The sequence below is a fragment of the Eubalaena glacialis genome, chromosome 15, assembly GCF_028564815.1.
Source record: "Eubalaena glacialis isolate mEubGla1 chromosome 15, mEubGla1.1.hap2.+ XY, whole genome shotgun sequence".
NCBI lineage: Eukaryota > Metazoa > Chordata > Mammalia > Artiodactyla > Balaenidae > Eubalaena > Eubalaena glacialis.
The window spans coordinates 84,153,851-84,172,190 of NC_083730.1; the positions used below are offsets into that span (position 1 = coordinate 84,153,851).

The window sequence follows — 18,340 nt, forward strand, 5'->3', positions numbered from 1 at the left end:
GACTGTTCTAGATTCCTCGATCGGATCCCGATTTGGAAAACCAACCAAAAAAACTCACTTATAAAAGATGTAAGGGGGGTAATGAGGAAATCTGAATATGGACTGGGTTTTATATATTCTGGGAAAATGGTAAATTTCCTTGGGTGTGATAATGGTGCTGGGAGATGTCCTTACTATTAGGAAATGTAGGAAATGCGTACTGAAGCTCTTAGGAGTCAAGCGCCAGGATCTCTACAACTTTGTTAATTGTGCAGATAGAAACAGAAAGAGCTATACAAAGGAATATGGCAAAAGTTAACCATTGTTAAAATCAGTCGTGGGCATACAGTTATTCATTGTACTATTTCACATTTCTAGAGTTTGAAAATTATCATAATAAATTGAATACAAAGGCCACCAGGAACTGAGCCTTTGCAGAAGGAGCCCCTCAGGAAAATCTCCTATATGGATTTAGGATGTCCCCCTGCCCCCCACGCACACACACCACCCCAGTGCTGTACACACTCTTCTCGTGGGAAGCAGATGCAGCTGTCCCTGCGGCTCTGGCTCTGTTGGCCACTGGTCCTGAGCAGGCCTGCCAAGGCACTAACGCCCTTCCTCCCCAAAGCAGCCTGCCCTCTGGGATAAGAAAAGAGAATTATAGGTTCCCTGCAGGTCCTTGATGGAAAGGTTCTTTGTGATAACTAGACTGGACCTAAAGGATCTGGTCAAAAGTCCCTTTTGATCAGAAATCATGTCGGTGTGCTTTTTCTTTTCCTTACTAATTTAAATTTGTTCTCTTCAATAAATCATATATTCACAAGGCTCGAAATTAAAGTGACAAAAAGGAGTGCAATAAAGATGTTCTCCCATCCCCCTGCCCAGCCACTCAGCCGTTATTCCCCAAAGGCAACCCACGTGACCAATTTCTTAGGCATCCTTTTGGAGATATCGTCACGTGTGCAAATAAACATTTAAATTTATTCAAATATACCAATTTTACACAAATGGTGTACTATCTATATATAGCCAATGCCCCACGCAGCAGCTGGGTTCCTGACATAACTTGAGAAATTACAGGATACTTGAAAAGGAAGATCTGATGCCCCTGTAAACTGGATCAGTGAATGTGAAATTTGAGGAAGCTGCTTTATGCGATAAGGCTCCAAATACAGCCTGCGGCCCAGGAGGCTGACCCTGAGTCATATAAAATCACACCAGATTTCTGCTTTGTCTCTTTGTCAAACTAATAGGCCAGTGGAAAGTGCATCAAAACAGTCTACCTTAAAAAGGCAAAGGATCCACTCAGCACATGGGAGAGGCCTCCTTAAGCTGCTTTCTCTCCACTGCGGGATGGGATGTCACATTGCCCATTGCTTCATGTGACAGAGGCTTTATCTCCATTCAAAACACTAGGACAGTTGCCATCTCCTTTGCTTTTCACATCAGCACTGTGAGGGGGGCAGGGCAGGGTTTTTTTGTTTTGTTTTTTACTGAACCTTTACTGTTGAGAAAACTATAACAAAGTAATGGGACTTGCCCAAGCTCACCCCACAAATCAGCACCTGACTTCTGGTCTAGGGCTCTTTCCACTTTGAAACAATGGCTCAATATAGGCAACATCTATGGTCTTTGCCTGCTGACCCTTTTACTGGTAACTAGGGCTCCCAGATAAAATAGAGGATGCTCAGTTAAACTGGAATTTCGGATTAACAACAAGTTTTTACTGTAAGTATTTTCCAATGAGACCACCAAGATGGAGGGGAACCCCACTAAGTTGGTAACTCTGGTCAGCAGGTTAGTGTATGATATGGATCAGGCTGCGTATGGAAGGGGTGGAGAACTCCCTCAACTGGGGCTGTGAAGTCAGCAAGCCTGCTCTGTGGTAGCAAAGCTTCTCAAATGGTTAGTTTTGAGACCTCAGATCATGTGCCTATGGAATGACAGAATTTTAGGTAACTTGGTAGAAGTGTGTCAGGAAGTTGATGTACTTTGGACACATACTGCAGCCTTTGATACGGTCCTAGAGAAAACAGGCACATTTTGGTTAAAAGCAGAGAAAGAACAAAATACAGCTTATTTGAGAGATTCTTTTTGACCATGGTCAACAATGCACACTGGTTGAGAGTCAGATAATCTTGAATGCTGCAGGGCAGACAAAGTGAAACTCCTTGGCTCACGCTAAAGTTTCTGCATGCAAAAGCACGAAGACAATGGTGACGGTGGTTATAAAAGTGTGTGCATTTGTCAACATTCATAAAATGCTACAATTCAATACAACTGACTTCCAAAAAAAAGGAAAAGGGAAAACCTGACAATATCAAGTGCTTCCAAGGATGAGGACCAACTGGAACTCTCAGACATTTTTTTAAAAAAGAAAGAAGAAAACAGAAACAAATTATACAAACAAATACCTTGGCATAATGGCATTTAAAAAATATATCCCTAAATCTTTCCTCTAAATATTGAAAGGAATATTTAGAGGAAATGGTGAAAAATGGAGAAGAAAATACGTATCTTAAGTACTTTTGGCCAGTATCGGGAAAAAAAAAAGATTTAAATGATACAGTGAGATAAAAGTTTCAGGGAAGAGAGATTCTGTAGTCCATGAAGGGATTTATCTCAGGACAAAACATCTAGGTAAGTGACACTTATACTAAAATGAAAGTGGATTTCCAAGTAGGAAGCTAACAAGCCCACCTCACATTTACCAATGGTGCCTTAAAACCCTGGTACCATGGAAATCATGAAAGCAGAGGCACCTGTGAGGAAACACCAGCACAGAAGACAAGCGGCCCCGTGCTCACCGTGTTTCCCATAGTCCTCTAGGCCTGCGGCCTTGAGGTCCACACTGTGAATCTTGCACAAGACTCTGTTCATGGCAGTGTAGATGGCCCGCCTCTGGCTGCGCTCCAAGCCTGGCAGAGAGGGGTCTTTGTAGATGAGGCCTGGGCAGTACTCCATCAGATAGAAGGGGGTGCCAATGACCCTAGCAGGGACACAGACAGGGTGTTTCAGTGGCCCATGATGTGGCAGGCTGTTAGTCATGGCACTGCTCTGTCCTGTGTGTAAGCTTTGAGTGCTGGGTGGGAGTTCAGATCCAGAGTACTGGAAACTTGCTTTTTCCTTTGCACATAAGCACAGGGGTTAGAAGTACTCCCTCCCCAAACCAATCCACACACACACATCCCTGCCTACACTTCCTTGCCAGCATGCCTCTCTTCTCTCTGGTCCACTTGTAGAAGCCATTGGAATGGGATTAAGTGTGATAATACAGGAAAGCAGCATGTTGAGAGGGGGATTTGGAGTCAGAGAACCAGGCTTCAGTGCCACCTCTGCCCTTCCTAGCAGTGTGATCCTGAGAAACATATTAAACCTCTCTGAGCTTTGTTTTTTTTAATCTATAACGCTTCAAAGGATAGTTATAAGAATTAAGGGAGCAAATACATAGGGAATGCCTGGCATATGTTTCTGGCTTCAATGAGGGTTGTATAAGTATCCCTTCTTGTTACTGATGTTATTTTCATCATTATCCAGTGGTATGAATGGCATATACAACACCCCAAAGTATTAAGGTGACACACCAAAATGTCATTAATCCATCTTTTTGTCACTACTAGAAATCAGTTTAGTACTCTGAAAAGTTGTTTTGAAAATTCTATTATAACTATTCATCCTGACTTGAACATGGCCTAGATATTAAATTATATTATTAAATTATTTTTAATTATCTTAAATGTAATATTGCTGTGGTTATGAAAGAAAATGTCTTTACTCTTAGAAGATGTATGCTGCCTGAAACTTACTTCAAAAGGTTCAGTGAATAATAATTTATATACATACATATAAGATATACTTACTAACTTACAAAATAATTATATAATTATTTAATAAAACTTATTAAATTATGTTATAAAACATTTTTAGAAAAATGTTATATGTAATTAATTATTTCTATAAAATTATTTTATCTATATAATACACCTATTCACATATATACACATACACATATATACATATACATAGAAAGCAAATGTGGCAAAATGTTAACAAATGTTTTCATCTAGATGAAGTGTAAATGCGTGCTCACTGTACTATTTTTTCTTCTTTCAACTTCTGTGTATGTTTCGAAATTTTCATAATTAAAAAATCGGGAAAAAAGAGACAGACTCAGAAAGCATATTATAAAGCAATTCAAAAACAGTTTAGAAAGCCCACAATAAAAAAATTAATTAAAACAAGCAACATGAAGCTAACATATATTTTTTAAATGTTAGAAAAGATGTTTCCTACCAATTCTCACGAAAGCAGGCATTTATCTTTCAGGATAACTTAAAGATCTGTGAACTTCTAGGGGAGGTTACTATAAAATCTCTTTTCTCTTCTACCCAAATTTTACTTGTCTTTACTCTAGCAAACTGGAATGTGAGTTAGTATAAGGACTTTTCTCTTCTGTAGCTTGAATACACAATAGGAAAAATAAATCTGAACACTACCTTGAATCCTCACAGAGGTCAAGAACTTTGGGGACAGGGACTCCAGCATTTGCAAGGGCTTTCATTATCCTGCCAGAACAAAGAAAAATGAGAGACACTGCTGAATGAGATGACTGGATTTTCTTGAAATTATTTTTTGATTTAAAAATTTTACATGCAGAAATTAAAATGGAATGCTAAAATTTAAAAATTTCAGTTGACCCAAGAAGGCAAAAAGGCAAGGAGAACAAAAGACAAATGGGACAAAGATCAAACAGCAAAATTATAGACCTGAGTCAAACATACTGATAATTACACTAAATTTAATAGAGTAAACATTCCAATTAAAAGACAAATGTTGTCCTACTGGGTTCAAAAGCAAGACTTAATATACTGTCTATAAGGGACATGCTTTAAATATAAAAACATAGATAGAAATAAATAAATAAATAAAACAAAATATGAAAGGATGGAAAGGGAAGTTCCATGCAATTGGTAAGCATAAGAAAGCTGGTATAGCTATATCAATATTAGAAAAAGAGACCTTAAGGCAAAGAGGACTACCAGAGATAAAAAGGGACATTTCAAAACAATACAAGAGTTAATTCACCAGGAAGATATTACAATCATAAATGTGTATGTGCCTTAAACAACAAGGTCCTACTGTATAGCACAGGGAACTATATTCAATATCCTGTGATAAACCATTATGGAAAAGAATATGAAAAAGAATATATATATAAAAAAATACAGCATAAAAAAGAATATATATCTGTATTACTGAGTCACTTTGCCGTATAGCAGAAATTAAACACAACATTAAATCAACTATACTTCAATTACAAAAGTAAATAAATAAAAAATGTGTATGTGCCTAATAAAAGAGCTTCAAAAATACCTCAAGTAAAAATTATCGGAATGAAAGATAGAAACGGACAAACTCACAATCATAGTTGAGACTGTAAAATGCCTTTATCAGTAACTGACTTTATCAAAACTACACTAACTAGAAAAAGTCAGTAAGACACAGCTCTGAACAACACTACCAGCCAACTTGACCTGATGGACATTTCTATAACACTCACACAGACACTGCAGGATACACATTCTTTTAGAGTGCACACAGTATATTCACCAAGATATATCACGTACTGGTCCATAAAATAAGTCCTAATAAATTTCCAAGTATCAAAATCTTTTTTTTTTAATAAATTTATTTATTTATTTATTATTTTTGGCTGCATTGGGTCTTTGTTGCTGCGTGCGGCTTTCTCTAGTTGTGGTGAGTGGGGGCTACTCTTCGTCGCGGTGCGCGGGCTTCTCATTGCGGTGGCTTCTCTTGTTGCGGAGCTCGGGCTCTGGGTGCACGGGCTCAGTAGTTGTGGCTCACGGGCTCTAGAGCGCAGGCTCAGTTGTTGTGGTGCATGGGCTTAGCTGCTCCGTGGCATGTGGGATCTTCCTGGACCAGGGCTTGAACCCGTGTCCCCTGCATTAGGCAGGTGGATTCTTAACCACTGCGCCACCAGGGAAACCCCAAGTATCAAAATCTTACGGAGTATTTCTAAGACCTCAATAGAATTAAACGAGAAGTTGTTACTATGTGATAGCTAGAAAAAGCCCAAATATTTGGAAGTTAAATAACACACTTCCATATAAGCCATGGGTCAAAGAAGAAATCACAAGGGACATTAGAAAATATTTCAAACTGTAATAATAATAATAAAAACACATGTCAAAATTTGTGGGATGCATATGTGCTTACAAAGTAATTTATAACTTTGAAAGCTCATATTAGAAAAGAAGGAAGATGTTAAATCAATAGCCTAAGGTTACACCTAAGAAGGTAAAAATACACCCACAGTAAGAAGATGGAAAGAAATAAAGCTCAGAGCAGAACTAAATGAAATAGAAAATAAACAACAGAAAAATGAACAAAACTAAACATTTGTTCTTTTAAATTATCAACACAGTGATAAATCCCTAGGTAGACTGATGAAAGAAAGAGAGAGAAAATACTATCAATCAATAGCAGGAATGGTAAAGATGGGAAATCACTACAGATCCTACATACATTAAAAGGACAGTAAGGGAGGACTTCCCTGGTGGCGCAGTGGTTAAGAATCTGCCTGCCAATGCAGGGGACATGGGTTCAAGCCCTGGTCCGGGAAGATCCCACATGCCGTGGAGCAACTAAGCCTGTGCGCCACAACTACTGAGCCTCTGCTCTAAAGCCTGCAAGCCACAACTATTGAGCCTGTGTGCCACAACTACTGAAGCCTGCGCACCCAGAGCCCATGCTCCACAACAAGAGAAGTCACCGCAATAAGAAGCATGCGCACCGCAACGAAGAGTAGCCCCCGCTCGCCGCAACTAGAGAAAGCCCACGCACAACAACGAAGACCCAACACAGCCAAAAATAAATTAAAAAAAAAAAACAAAAAAACAGTAAGGGAATATTTTGAACAATAAATTCAACTGTTAACATGAAATGGACATATATAACTTTATATATTTTATAATATAATTTTATATATTTTAATAAATGTACAAATTCCTTGCAAATTACAATTTACCAAAACTAAGGCAAGATGAAATAAAATACCTGAATAAGCCAATATTTATTATATCAAACCCATAATCAAAAAACTTTTCCTAAAAAACCTCCAGGCCCGATGGGTTTACTGGTAAATTCTATGAAACATTAAGGAAGGAATTTTTTTAAATAGAAAAATAATTAGTCGGTCTTATCACCAATAACTGGCTCCTGCTTTTGGCTGCCTGTTGTCCTTTCCCCTTTTCATGTTCTGATAGTAATACCTAGACATTCCTTTGGGAAACAGCTCTCCCCCACTGTAGGTTCACATGGTTTGGGTGAGAGTGACTCAATCCTGATTCTAGGGTTGAGCACAAGACCCAGATTTGGCCAATCTGAATAATGCATCCTCCTTACCACAGAGATTGGTTCAGGAACAAAGCTGTGACCCATATTGGGCCAACGAGTCAATCTCAGGAGATATGCTGGAACGTTCACTGTGGTTATCAAGGAGAGAAGTGTTGAGAGATGGAGAGAGAGAATGAATGGGTCCTGGTGACATTATTTGGGCCCCTGGATCCAGCCATACCTGAAAGATTTAGATAATGAAGCCAATACATTTTACCACTTCTCCTCCTTTCTTTTTTTTGAATACTTAAGTCAGGCTAGGTGGGTTTCTGTCACTTACAATTTGTACTAACAAACTACCCAGACATGACCAGGGTAAACATTTTGGTGTGTTCCTTTCCAATATTTTTGTTTCAATGTACAAGTCTTTACAAAAAACATAGTTAAGACATATATAGTTCGTATCTGTTTTTGCTACATTAAAATTTTATTTTCGGGGGAGTCCCCTGGTGGTCCAGTGGTTAGGACTCGGCACTTTCACTGCCATGGCCTGGATTCAGTCCCTGGTTGGAGAACTAAGATCCCCCAAGCCACACTGGGCAGCCAAAAAGGAAAAAAATTTTATCATACACATTTTAATTTTATTATAGGCATCCTTTTATTGGCTGCAATAATAGCATAATCATTAAGACTGGGGTATGGAATCCTACCAGCCCTGGGTGTGAAGCTAGACTCCATCACTCACATACTAGATGTGTGTCACTAGGCATGTTGCTTAACTTCTTTAAGCTTCACTGTCCTCATCTATAAAATGGAGATCATAATAGGACCATATCAGGGAGTTGTGAGAATGGTTTGAGTTAACAATATATTCAAAGCATTTATTTAGTGCCTGACACATACTAAACACTCAGTAAATGTTGGCTATTACTATTATTGTTATTGTTCCAACAAGCAGAAATACCAAGGTTTGCATAATCATTTCTCCTTTATTGTACCTGTAGGTTTCCAATTTTTTATTATAAACTACACTGCAGTAAGCATATTAATGCATAAAGCTTTTCTCCCCATTTAGAACTATTTTTTTAAAGAGAGATCCCCTATTGGAATTATTAGGTATAAAAGTATGACTACCCTGAGGTTTTTATAAATTATGTTATACTGTTTTCCCAAACAGTTTTCCAAATTTGATTTGGCATTTTATAAGCAGATACCATACACATTTCACCTTCAAATGCACATTTTATTCCTTTACTAAAATGGAAATTCTGTGCATTCTTGGATTTTTGGATGTCCTTCTAACACTCCAGAATTCCTCAGTACGCTGGGAAGTTGGTGAGAGTTCACAAGCAGGATGCACAGAGACAGGGGGAGTTTTACATTTCAGGGTTTCTCTTCTACAAGCACACACTCACTATCACATGGGCACATTTATGAATGCTCACAAATAGCTACAGGTTTTTTCCTGTAGGCTTCATAAATGAACCCCGAAGGCTTCATAAATGTCAGTCGTCAGTCCCTGTAACACATAGAGAAGTCAGATCCAAGGAACCAAAAAGTCAGAGGAGAGACAGTAAATGGTGAGAAAGAAGCGGCCAGGAGCCGAAATCACATTTTCCTTACTACTCTCTGCAACTTTCCTTCTGCAGAACATGATAGGCTGGAAGGAAGGAGGAGGAAGAGGAAGAGAAAGCCTTCCAGGAGGGGAAGCCCCACTCGAGTCCAGTCATCGCATTGCCACTCACTGTCCAAGAGTCTGGAGCTAGTGGTTTTCAACCTACTATGTTTAAATTTCCCTATTCACAAAGCAAAAGATTTTATTTTGGATAGGTTGTAATACATTTATTGTTTTAAACATTTTATTATGAAAAATATCAAACATACATAAAAGTAGAGGGATTCATATAAGGAACCCCAGGTTTCAATAACTATCAACTCACGGCCATGCCTCCTTGGGCTATGGCCCCACTTAATAGAGGCTCAAAAAAAGTCTAGTCTCCTAGAGGTTTAGGTAGAGAAAAGAGAAAACAAGCTCCTGAATAAAATTAGGTGACATGTTCTTATCAGAAATAATTTTGGAGAGTCATACTTGTAATTTTAAATGTCTCAAGGCACTTTAATGGAGTGCTGATTGGCCAGCTCAGGGGCTGAGCTGCGGAGGCTGGGGACGGCGAGCACGCCCCCAGCTCTGAGAATTTACCTGAACTCCCGCTCTACTGCATGCGCGGATGGGAGCAGTGTCCCTGGCGGTTTCTTCCTCAGAACCAGCTGATGTTTAGCCAGCCTGATGTAGTAGGTGGGATTTGACTGCCCGTGATCAAACTGAAGGAGTTCCAATGGGCCTGCAAGTTTGAAAGCAAGGAAAACTCAAACCAGCTCTGGAGGACAAATGTGGACATTCTTCCTTTCTAATGAGTACTGCATATGGATGCGGAGCGCCCTGATTTGGAATGCACTGTAAGGAGGCAGCTCCTCCCGGGGTACCAGACATGACTGCGTCCCAGGCATACCCCCCACCTCCAGCTCGAGTCCAGAATATCACACTACGGTGTGGCAAAGGCCACTGGATTTACACCATGACAGTTTTCACTCTGTGCAGGTGTCCAATTTTGTCCTTCTTGCCAACTCCTGCTCCGTAAAGAAAAGTTTTTTAGTTCTGTTTGTAAAACACAAGCACAGTCATGGAAACCCATCTTGCTAAATGGAATGCTTTAAGCCGAGGATGAAAAGTGCCCTTGTGTGCCTCTCACCCCATACTCGGCCACACCACGCCTGACAGTGACGTGACAGCTGAAAGGAGCTATGCAGAGGCCTGCAGCTCAAGCCAAAGCTGCTTTCAGGAGATGCGATTTCCCACCCCAGCAGGCTAAACTCTGAGGCTCCCTTGCAGAAACAGCCTAATCAACCCTAGTCTTCACAATGAGATGAACTCTACACACAGATTCGCAGGAAATGGGAGTTTGCCTGACTTAGCTGGTCTCGTCAGAAAGGGTCCCTCAGCTTCGTAGAGGCTCTAAGAACAATCCCATCACTGGAAAAAATCCTCATGCGAAGCTGCACACAAAGGGTACTTTCAAATGGTACAGATGAACCGGTTTGCAGGGCAGAAATAGAGACACAGATGTAGAGAACAAACGTATGGACACCAAGGGGGGAAAGCGGCGGGGGGTGGTGGGATGAACTGGGAGATTGGGATGGACATATATACACGAATATGTATAAAATGGATGACTAATAAGAACCTGCTGTATAAAAAAACAAATAAAATTAAATTTAAAAAAAAGTACTTTCAAGGATCAAACTTTATCACCAGGTAGAAATTTCTTCAAAAGTTCATGCAACTATACTTCAATAAAATAAATTTAAAAAGAAAAACGTCATGAGGCACCTGTTTTTCTGAGGGTGGAATGTGAAGAAGGAGCTAGAGGTTCCTTTGAAGAGATAGAGACGGCTTGTCACATTTTAAATTCGTGCAACTTTTAAGTCACCTTCACAAAACAGGTTGTCATCTCGAAAATATTAGAAACACTCAAACACCCCTGGGCACATACTGCAAGCTCCTCTCCTCCGGGACAGCCCTTTGCAGGCGATTGCTGCCACACCACACTCTCCCGTGGAACAAGGGCCAAGTACACTTTGGGGATCCATAAAAAAGGAAGTCAGTGCTTTTTCCCAAGCAAAACAGAGCAGCACTCGGGTCCCCTGGGCTCACTGAGCCCACTGGCTATTTTCTTCACCACATGGCGTCTTTGCCTCCAGCATATTCCACTAAGGACTGAAAGTGAGAACCAGACTGAAAGCCTAGCCTTTACCAAAATGCAGAAACTTAGCTACCTGTGGCTTGGGTCCCCAGTAAGTCTTTGAGGTACTTCTCCAAGGAGTCCTTGGGAATTTCCATCGTCTTTCTCACAGGGCGAGTGTTTGGAACAGCCATTCTCAACGGAAAACCCAAAAGAGTTTCCAGTTCCTTTACTGCAGTCTCTGGGTCATGAACCTGGTTTCAAAGAGAATATTGAACATGGACGCCCAGTCAACCCTGCCCCTCCTCCTGCCTGTTCTCTAAGAGGGTACTTTCTTAGAGGGAAATATAGAAGAAGTCAGTTCTCTGAGCAAGGACTTTGCAGCCAGGAGAGTCAGCTCATGAGAAAGCCTCAGAATGAGTTTCCTCCTGCCATTTAATTCCTAACCACATTAAACTTTCTTATCTGCTGGGAAGAGTGCCGGTTAAGAGTGAATGATACTCCCTCGTGCCAGGAGGGCAGAATATTGTGCTGTAGTGTCCACTCTGTCCCTACGGGCCCGTCAGCTAATAATGAAAACCCAGACGCAGAAAGCTGGACAGAGACCCCGCCACCAACGTGGCTTCTCCTGCTTCAAAGCATTGGGGTGGCCCGTGTGTCTGGTAGCTGCTGGGTCCCCACCCAGAGCAGCATCACCAGGCCAGCAGAACTGTCACCCAAAATGTCTTAAGCCTGCCATTCACCTCCCTGTGTAACTCTTTTCTCATTCTGCCTTCGTACTTCCTATTGAAAATACAAGTGGCTAGTCACCTAGATTTCATAATTAATAAAAAATAAAAAGACTACAGCAGGATGGGTGAAAACCACTAGAGGCAACTGCAACGATGAGTGTAAGAGGACTGCATAGAAATGCTTACACTAGTGCCTGGGGCACAACAGGGGTTCAAAAAACAGTGACCTTTACCTTAATGGTGTGAATACCAAGGCTAGCAGCTGCTTTTAGATTCGGTCCAAGATCATCCAGAAAGATGGACTCAGAAGGCTGCCGGCCTAGCCGCTCCAAGCACAGCTTGTACATCCTGGCGTCTGGCTTGCAGACACCTTCCAGGCAGGATTCCACAACCTGAGGGAGGGACAGAAAGGAGAGATGAATGTCCCTAAAAGTGGTGTTCCCACGTACACCCAGTATATTTTCTGAAAAGCAAAGCAGAAGGAAGGCAGTGGAGATTTGTTATAACAAGTAACTTAAGAGTGTCATGATAGAAAATGATGTTGCTTTTCTAAGAGGAGTGATTTGGAAATAGTGGGTTACAACCTGAGGGAAGACTCAGAAAACCAAAGTTCTGGTTCAGACACAGTGAGTGACCTTGTGCAAACAGCGAAGGCACTATGCGCTTCAGGTTCATCGTCAGGAAACTGGGGACACTAACAGCCATCTTACCTATCTTAACGGTAGCTGGGAAACTTAGTGAACTTCAATGTGTTCCAAAATGACATAGCAGTTTGCTAATGTTAGGTGTTGTGAATGCACAGAACAGAAGAAAACACCCCTGAAGCACGTTTCAGTTTTAGGGAAAGTATTTCACCATTTTTTCAGAAAGAAGGTACTGTTTACTGTTATAAAAAAAACATGACTTTAATGTCCATATTTCAGAAGTTAAAAAACAAACAGCTGTACTCAACCTAGACAGATAAATCCCACAGGAGGGCTAACACCAAAGAGATCGTCAGTGGCAAAGACATGGTTCCCTTTCATGCAAAGAGCCTCCTGTATCCTGACAGCCTTGCTTTAACCTGTATCTGATCCAGAATTGGTGGGGTGCTGCTGAGGGTTCAGGAGAACCCTGAAACAGCTGTCTCAGTGTCAGGCTACCTCTGATCCAGCAACCCCAAGTCCTCTGACACTGTCCCCATGGCTTGATCTCCTGTGAGCAGGCCTAAAACGTCCATAGAAGCCTGTAACCAATACCCTCTGGTCTGCCCAAAGAATAGAACTAACTCCCTCAATCACTCCTGAATTGACCCTCGCTCTCCAAGACCAAGGACAAACCTGAGGGCCCCTCCCTCTCCTCCAAACTCCCATTGTTCAAGGTTAGAGAAGAACTGCCTTTTCAGACAAATAAATGTGCTGAGTAAGTTACTGACTCTTCCTGGTCTCCTAAGGACCTGAATGAGCTAAAAGAAGACAAAGAAGCTCCTTCTAAAGAAGATATCAACAGTGGGTAGCAGAGAAGCCAGGTGTTTCAGACACCAATAAAGGCATCATGCGACAGGAAAGCAGCACAGCTGTACCAGCCGAGACAAGAGGAGAGGGGGAGCAAACCCTGGGGATCAGGGCCAAGTCTCACAAGCAGACACCTCCTCTCATAGGTGAGTACATTTGGAGAAGTGAAAAAATTCCTGAGATTTAAATTGGATAAGATCCCTGGACTTCTTGTGTTCTATTTTGCCAGATGAAAAATTTCTGGGGTTGTGTTTCACAACAATGTGAATATACCTAAAATTACTGTCCTGTATAATTAAAAATGGCTAGGATGGTAAATCTTTTTTTTCATTGTACTACATTAGCATTTTTTATTTACATTTTTAAAAAATTTTATTTATTTATTTTTGGCTGTGTTGGGTCTTAGGTGTGGCTCGCGGGCTCTAGAGCAGAGGCTCAGTAGTTGTGGCGCACGGGCTTAGTTGCTCCGTGGCATGTGGGATCTTCCCGGACCAGGGCTCGAACCTGTGTCCCCCGCACTGGCAGGCAGATTCTTAACCACTGCACCACCAGGGAAGTCCCTAGGATGGTAAATCTTATATCGTGTGTTCTTTACAATAAAAAAAATAATGTAAAAGTTTTTACTTAAAAAACAAAGTAGATGGGGACTTCCCTGGTGGTCCAGTGGTTAAGAATCCGCCTCCCAATGCAGGGGTCATGGGTTTGATCCCTGGTCGGGGAACTAAGATCCCACATGCCACGGGGCAACTAAGCCTGCGCGCCACAACTAGAGAGACTGCGTGTGGCAGCTGCTGAGCCCGTGCTCTCTGGAGTCCACGTGCCACAACTAGAGAGAAGCCCACACGCCACAACTAAGACCCAACACAGCCAAAAAAAAAAAAAAAAAAAAGACATTACCCATTGCTTACACCTGGACACAAGCAAAATTTCAGACATAAAACATCCATACTAAAAAAAAAAAAAAAAAAGTAGATGAACAAAATTTAAAAGCCACAAACACCTCAGCAGAAACAGATTTCTGTGACATTGAAAAGTTCAGGAACAGCCTCCAGTGATGATGGGGATCACAGGAATGATTCCATTAGCTTCACTTCTTCCAAAATAATTTTTTTCTTTATAACTTTAGAGAACAAAAATGTAAACCCTTGCTCTTGAGGAAACAGATTTTCAAATCTCCAGGTCTCCTGCAGACGTAGAATATGAAAATGGATCTGTAAAACACACGCCAGAGAGCCTGTGAAGCCTGAATAAACAAGTCCATTGTTTTAAAGAAGCTCACAAGTCCTTAAATAGTTGAAGGGCCCAATATGAGCCTGGCCAACTGATTCTGTCCAGATGAAGATACATCCCCATAGCCACACTGGAGGGAAGGAATCTCTGAAAATAATTACAATGTATTGAATACTTACCTATCTGCCAGGCACTCTGTAAAGTGCTTTGCATGCATTATACTCTGGGATCCACACAGCTACCCTAAACAAAGAAAATTCCTACTCCTGAGCTACAGGTGAGGAAACTGAGGTCCAGAGAATCAAAGCTACTGCTTATAGCAAGCTGCAAGACAGGATTCAAATTTGGCTGAGGTCCCTGAGCACCAGAGGGGGAGGATGCTTGGAGGAGGGCTGTGCTGTGGACAAGCGGGGAAACCAACAGTTAAAGTGGGCAAGGAGCCAGGCAGCTGTGCAGAGGGAAGAGAACTCTATCTCTGACTGGCTTTGTACAGGAGGAATGAGGAGGTGGGAGGTGAAAAGAGCATTAGGTTGGGTCGTTAATTGCCCATATTTGTGCTCTGAATTTTCTGCCTGTCAATCCAACTAGATTTTATGTTCTAAAATAGCACTATCCAATAGGACTTTCTACAATGATGGAAATGCGATACTGTCCTGTCCGACATAGTAGCCACGAGCCACATGTAGCGACTGACAACCTGAAATATGGCAAATGCATATTCCAGAGGGCAGGGCTGTGTCTGTCACATTGAACACAGTATCCCCTCATGCCTAGCCAGTGCCCAGCACACAGTCACTGCTTAATGACAATGTGTTTTCCAACCGAGTGAAGTTTAAGCAAGTCAATAATTCAGTAATTCATATCTGTCCCAGGATAACGATATACTTTCTCTTAGGGAAATGGGGAGTCTTTCACAGAAGTAACCTCCTGGCACAGAAGACCATCTCCTGACTCAGAATCTTCTCAGGTACTTTCATAGTCTAGCCCTTCATGTGCTGTCCCATACGGTAGCCACTAGCCATATGTGATTATTTACATTTAAGTTGAAATGAAATAGAATTCCTCAGGGCCACTAGGCACATTTCAAGTGTTTAATAGCCATATGTGACTAGTAGCAACCATACTGGACATTTCCTTTACTGCAGTAGGTTTGTCTGCACAGCACTGGTCTAAGGATTAATGCCATAGAAATAGAGAGCAACGGGGTTGGTCTTTGAAGAGAAAAGGTCAAAGGGCCCGTTAAGAGGCGAGGGCTGACGAAAGTGCATGTGTTATCTGATGACTAAGGTTCAACTCCAGAATGAAAGGGAGTCTCTAAAGCTGAGGTTTCAACCAGTTATCAAAGCCCATAAATGACTGACCTTGCTAAGAGCTCAGTGATATTTTACAAGTCCTGTTTCCCACCTGTTATGTTTAATCCTAACTGAGTCAAGTGTGTGAATAAAAAACCCATTCACTCAAGACCAACTGAGAGGCAGCATTAATGCTGCATCCTGAAGCAAGGACACAGACTTGATTCGGATTATTCTGGGCCACTGTGAGCTTACCACATCAAACAGTTTCCGGTCCAGGGGCAAAAAGCTCTTCCCATTGGGAAGATAAAAATTATTGCTCAAGACTGCAGTCTGAAGGCCTTTAGCCCGAATCTGAGTTATGGCCTCAGTCATCACTGGGAACTGCTTCGCCACTTGCTCACTGGTCAGCAGAGAGAAAAAGGAGTCCACGGGCACGGAGGTCTTTGACTAAGAATGGGGGAGGGGAGAGGAGACCCAGCCATCATTAAGAGTAAGAACTGCTTGTCACCAACACAGAAAAACACATATTCCTGGCTTCCTACCACTACCTGGTGTAAGACCCCAGGCCTTTGGCTTGCTGCCAAAAGGAATTCCCTCCCTCAGCCCTTGTGCAGAACTTTGTATATAAGGTTGTAAAAAGTGGATTAGAATTAGAGTTACAGTGGTTAGGGAATGGAGCTATTTATTATCAGTATTCCAGTTAAATGAGTTCTTTATTTCACTCACTCATTGTCAATTTTAAAAAGATTCAGAAGCCCCTAAGAGGTACATTAAACTCTGTAAGTGTATTAAGCAGATGTAATTTAATTTTTAATGATCCAGAGACATTTGATGATTCTGCAATGCCTGCAACTTCACCATTACGAACTGAATGTCAGTTTCTGATCAATTTTTGTGTTTTTAAATTCAATCTCTGTGGGTTTTGAAAACCCTTATTTTATCATGTTTCAAAATCTGCAAGGCCAAGTCTGCTATTTTGATACACACGCACATTTTACAAGAGCTTTATTGAAATACAATTCACATACCACCCAACTGACCAATTTAAACTGTAAAATTCAACGCTTTTTAATATATTCACAAAGTTGTGCAACTATCAACACAATCCGTTTTAGAACATTTTCGTCACCCTAAAAAGAAATCCCATACCCATTAGCAGTCGTTACCCATTCCTCCCCCTGACACCCCAATACTCCCAGTCCTAGAAAATAACAACTCTATTTTCTGTTTCTATAGATTTACCTGTTCTCGACATTTCAAATAAGTGGAATCATACAATATGTGGTCTTTTGGGTTGGCTTCTTTCTGTCACTTAGCAGAATGTTTCCTATACATATATTTAAATATTTATTCATTTATTTAAAATTGAGGTAAAAACACATAACATCAAATTTACTATTTTAACCACTTTGGGTGACGTTAAGTACATTTACTGTTATGTAACCAAAACCACCATCTATCCACAGAACTTTATTATATCTTAAATTATATTTTAGCAGGGTTATTGTGAACGTACATGAGTTAATACAAATAAAGAGCTTAGAACAATGCAGAGCCTTTCCAGAGAAAGGCTCAATGTTATTACTGCATTAAACAAGCTTTCTGATCAAAGCCATTATACAATTCCAGCTTCAGATGAACAGTAACTGATGGAGAGGCTTAGTACGTAATATTTTTACTTTTTCATTCTTGTAGTTAAAATTGAGTACCTGGGGATGGAAGAAATAGCTTAAAATCTTATAACAGGTTATTAGGTTTTCCCTTCTTTATTTTTAGTTTAACCAACTTAATGGATAAGTGTTGCAACCACTATTCTAGGCAAAAAGAATATGGAAATTCAAGTATGTTTATCACTCACAATTTCAGAGCAAAGTCTCCCAAATTCTTGTAGGAAATCCTCTGTTGTTATCTCTGCTCTCATAAATTTCATCCAGGGCCCATTTTCGCCACCTGAGATCAAGGCCTTCAATATAGTTCCAGAAGGGATATGATTCTGTACCTCCCATTCTACCGGAAGTAAAACATATGGTAAGTGAAACAGTAATATATGGACAAACAGCTGGGGTTTGGGGAGCAGGGGAAATACCATACAAGTTCCTGTGGCATCACTGTGGTGCCAAGTGGGTTCTATTGGGAACTCAGAGAAATTCAGGAAATGGAAAATCTCAGCTTGGACCTCCAAGGGAACAGCAATAATAATCTGTGTAACTGAGGGGACCATACTGGTGCCAAGCGTCAGGTCCATACCACCACCTTGAGATGACTCTGGACACTGCAGTACGAATTTTCTTCCCTGGTCTCTCATTGGCTGGTTCATATATATTAGGTCACTCACACAGTCCTGGCACATGGTAAAGAAGTGCATTAGGGAATAAAGCAGATTCTGACAGCACTCCAAAATGAGCCCTTCATTTTGTAAACCGTAGTAATCCTTCAGAGCAGTGTAGCTGGTACACTGAAACATTCACCTTGGGGCGCTGTCTGAGAAATAAAGAACAAAATTCTGTCCATAAAGA

General features: G+C 41.0%; 1 protein-coding gene across 1 annotated transcript in view; it reads right to left on the minus strand.

Moving 5' to 3' along the window:
• Window positions 1-18,340, minus strand: part of ACAD10 (acyl-CoA dehydrogenase family member 10) — a 49,737-nt gene that overhangs the window by 22,835 nt on the left and 8,562 nt on the right. Inside the window, exons 3-9 of the mRNA XM_061168974.1 lie at window positions 17,683-17,831; window positions 16,077-16,271; window positions 12,040-12,198; window positions 11,170-11,329; window positions 9,536-9,677; window positions 4,476-4,544; window positions 2,787-2,968 (exon numbers count right to left, since the gene is read on the minus strand). Coding sequence (XP_061024957.1) covers window positions 2,787-2,968; window positions 4,476-4,544; window positions 9,536-9,677; window positions 11,170-11,329; window positions 12,040-12,198; window positions 16,077-16,271; window positions 17,683-17,831 — 1,056 coding nt within the window. The remainder of the gene's footprint in view (window positions 1-2,786; window positions 2,969-4,475; window positions 4,545-9,535; window positions 9,678-11,169; window positions 11,330-12,039; window positions 12,199-16,076; window positions 16,272-17,682; window positions 17,832-18,340) is intronic.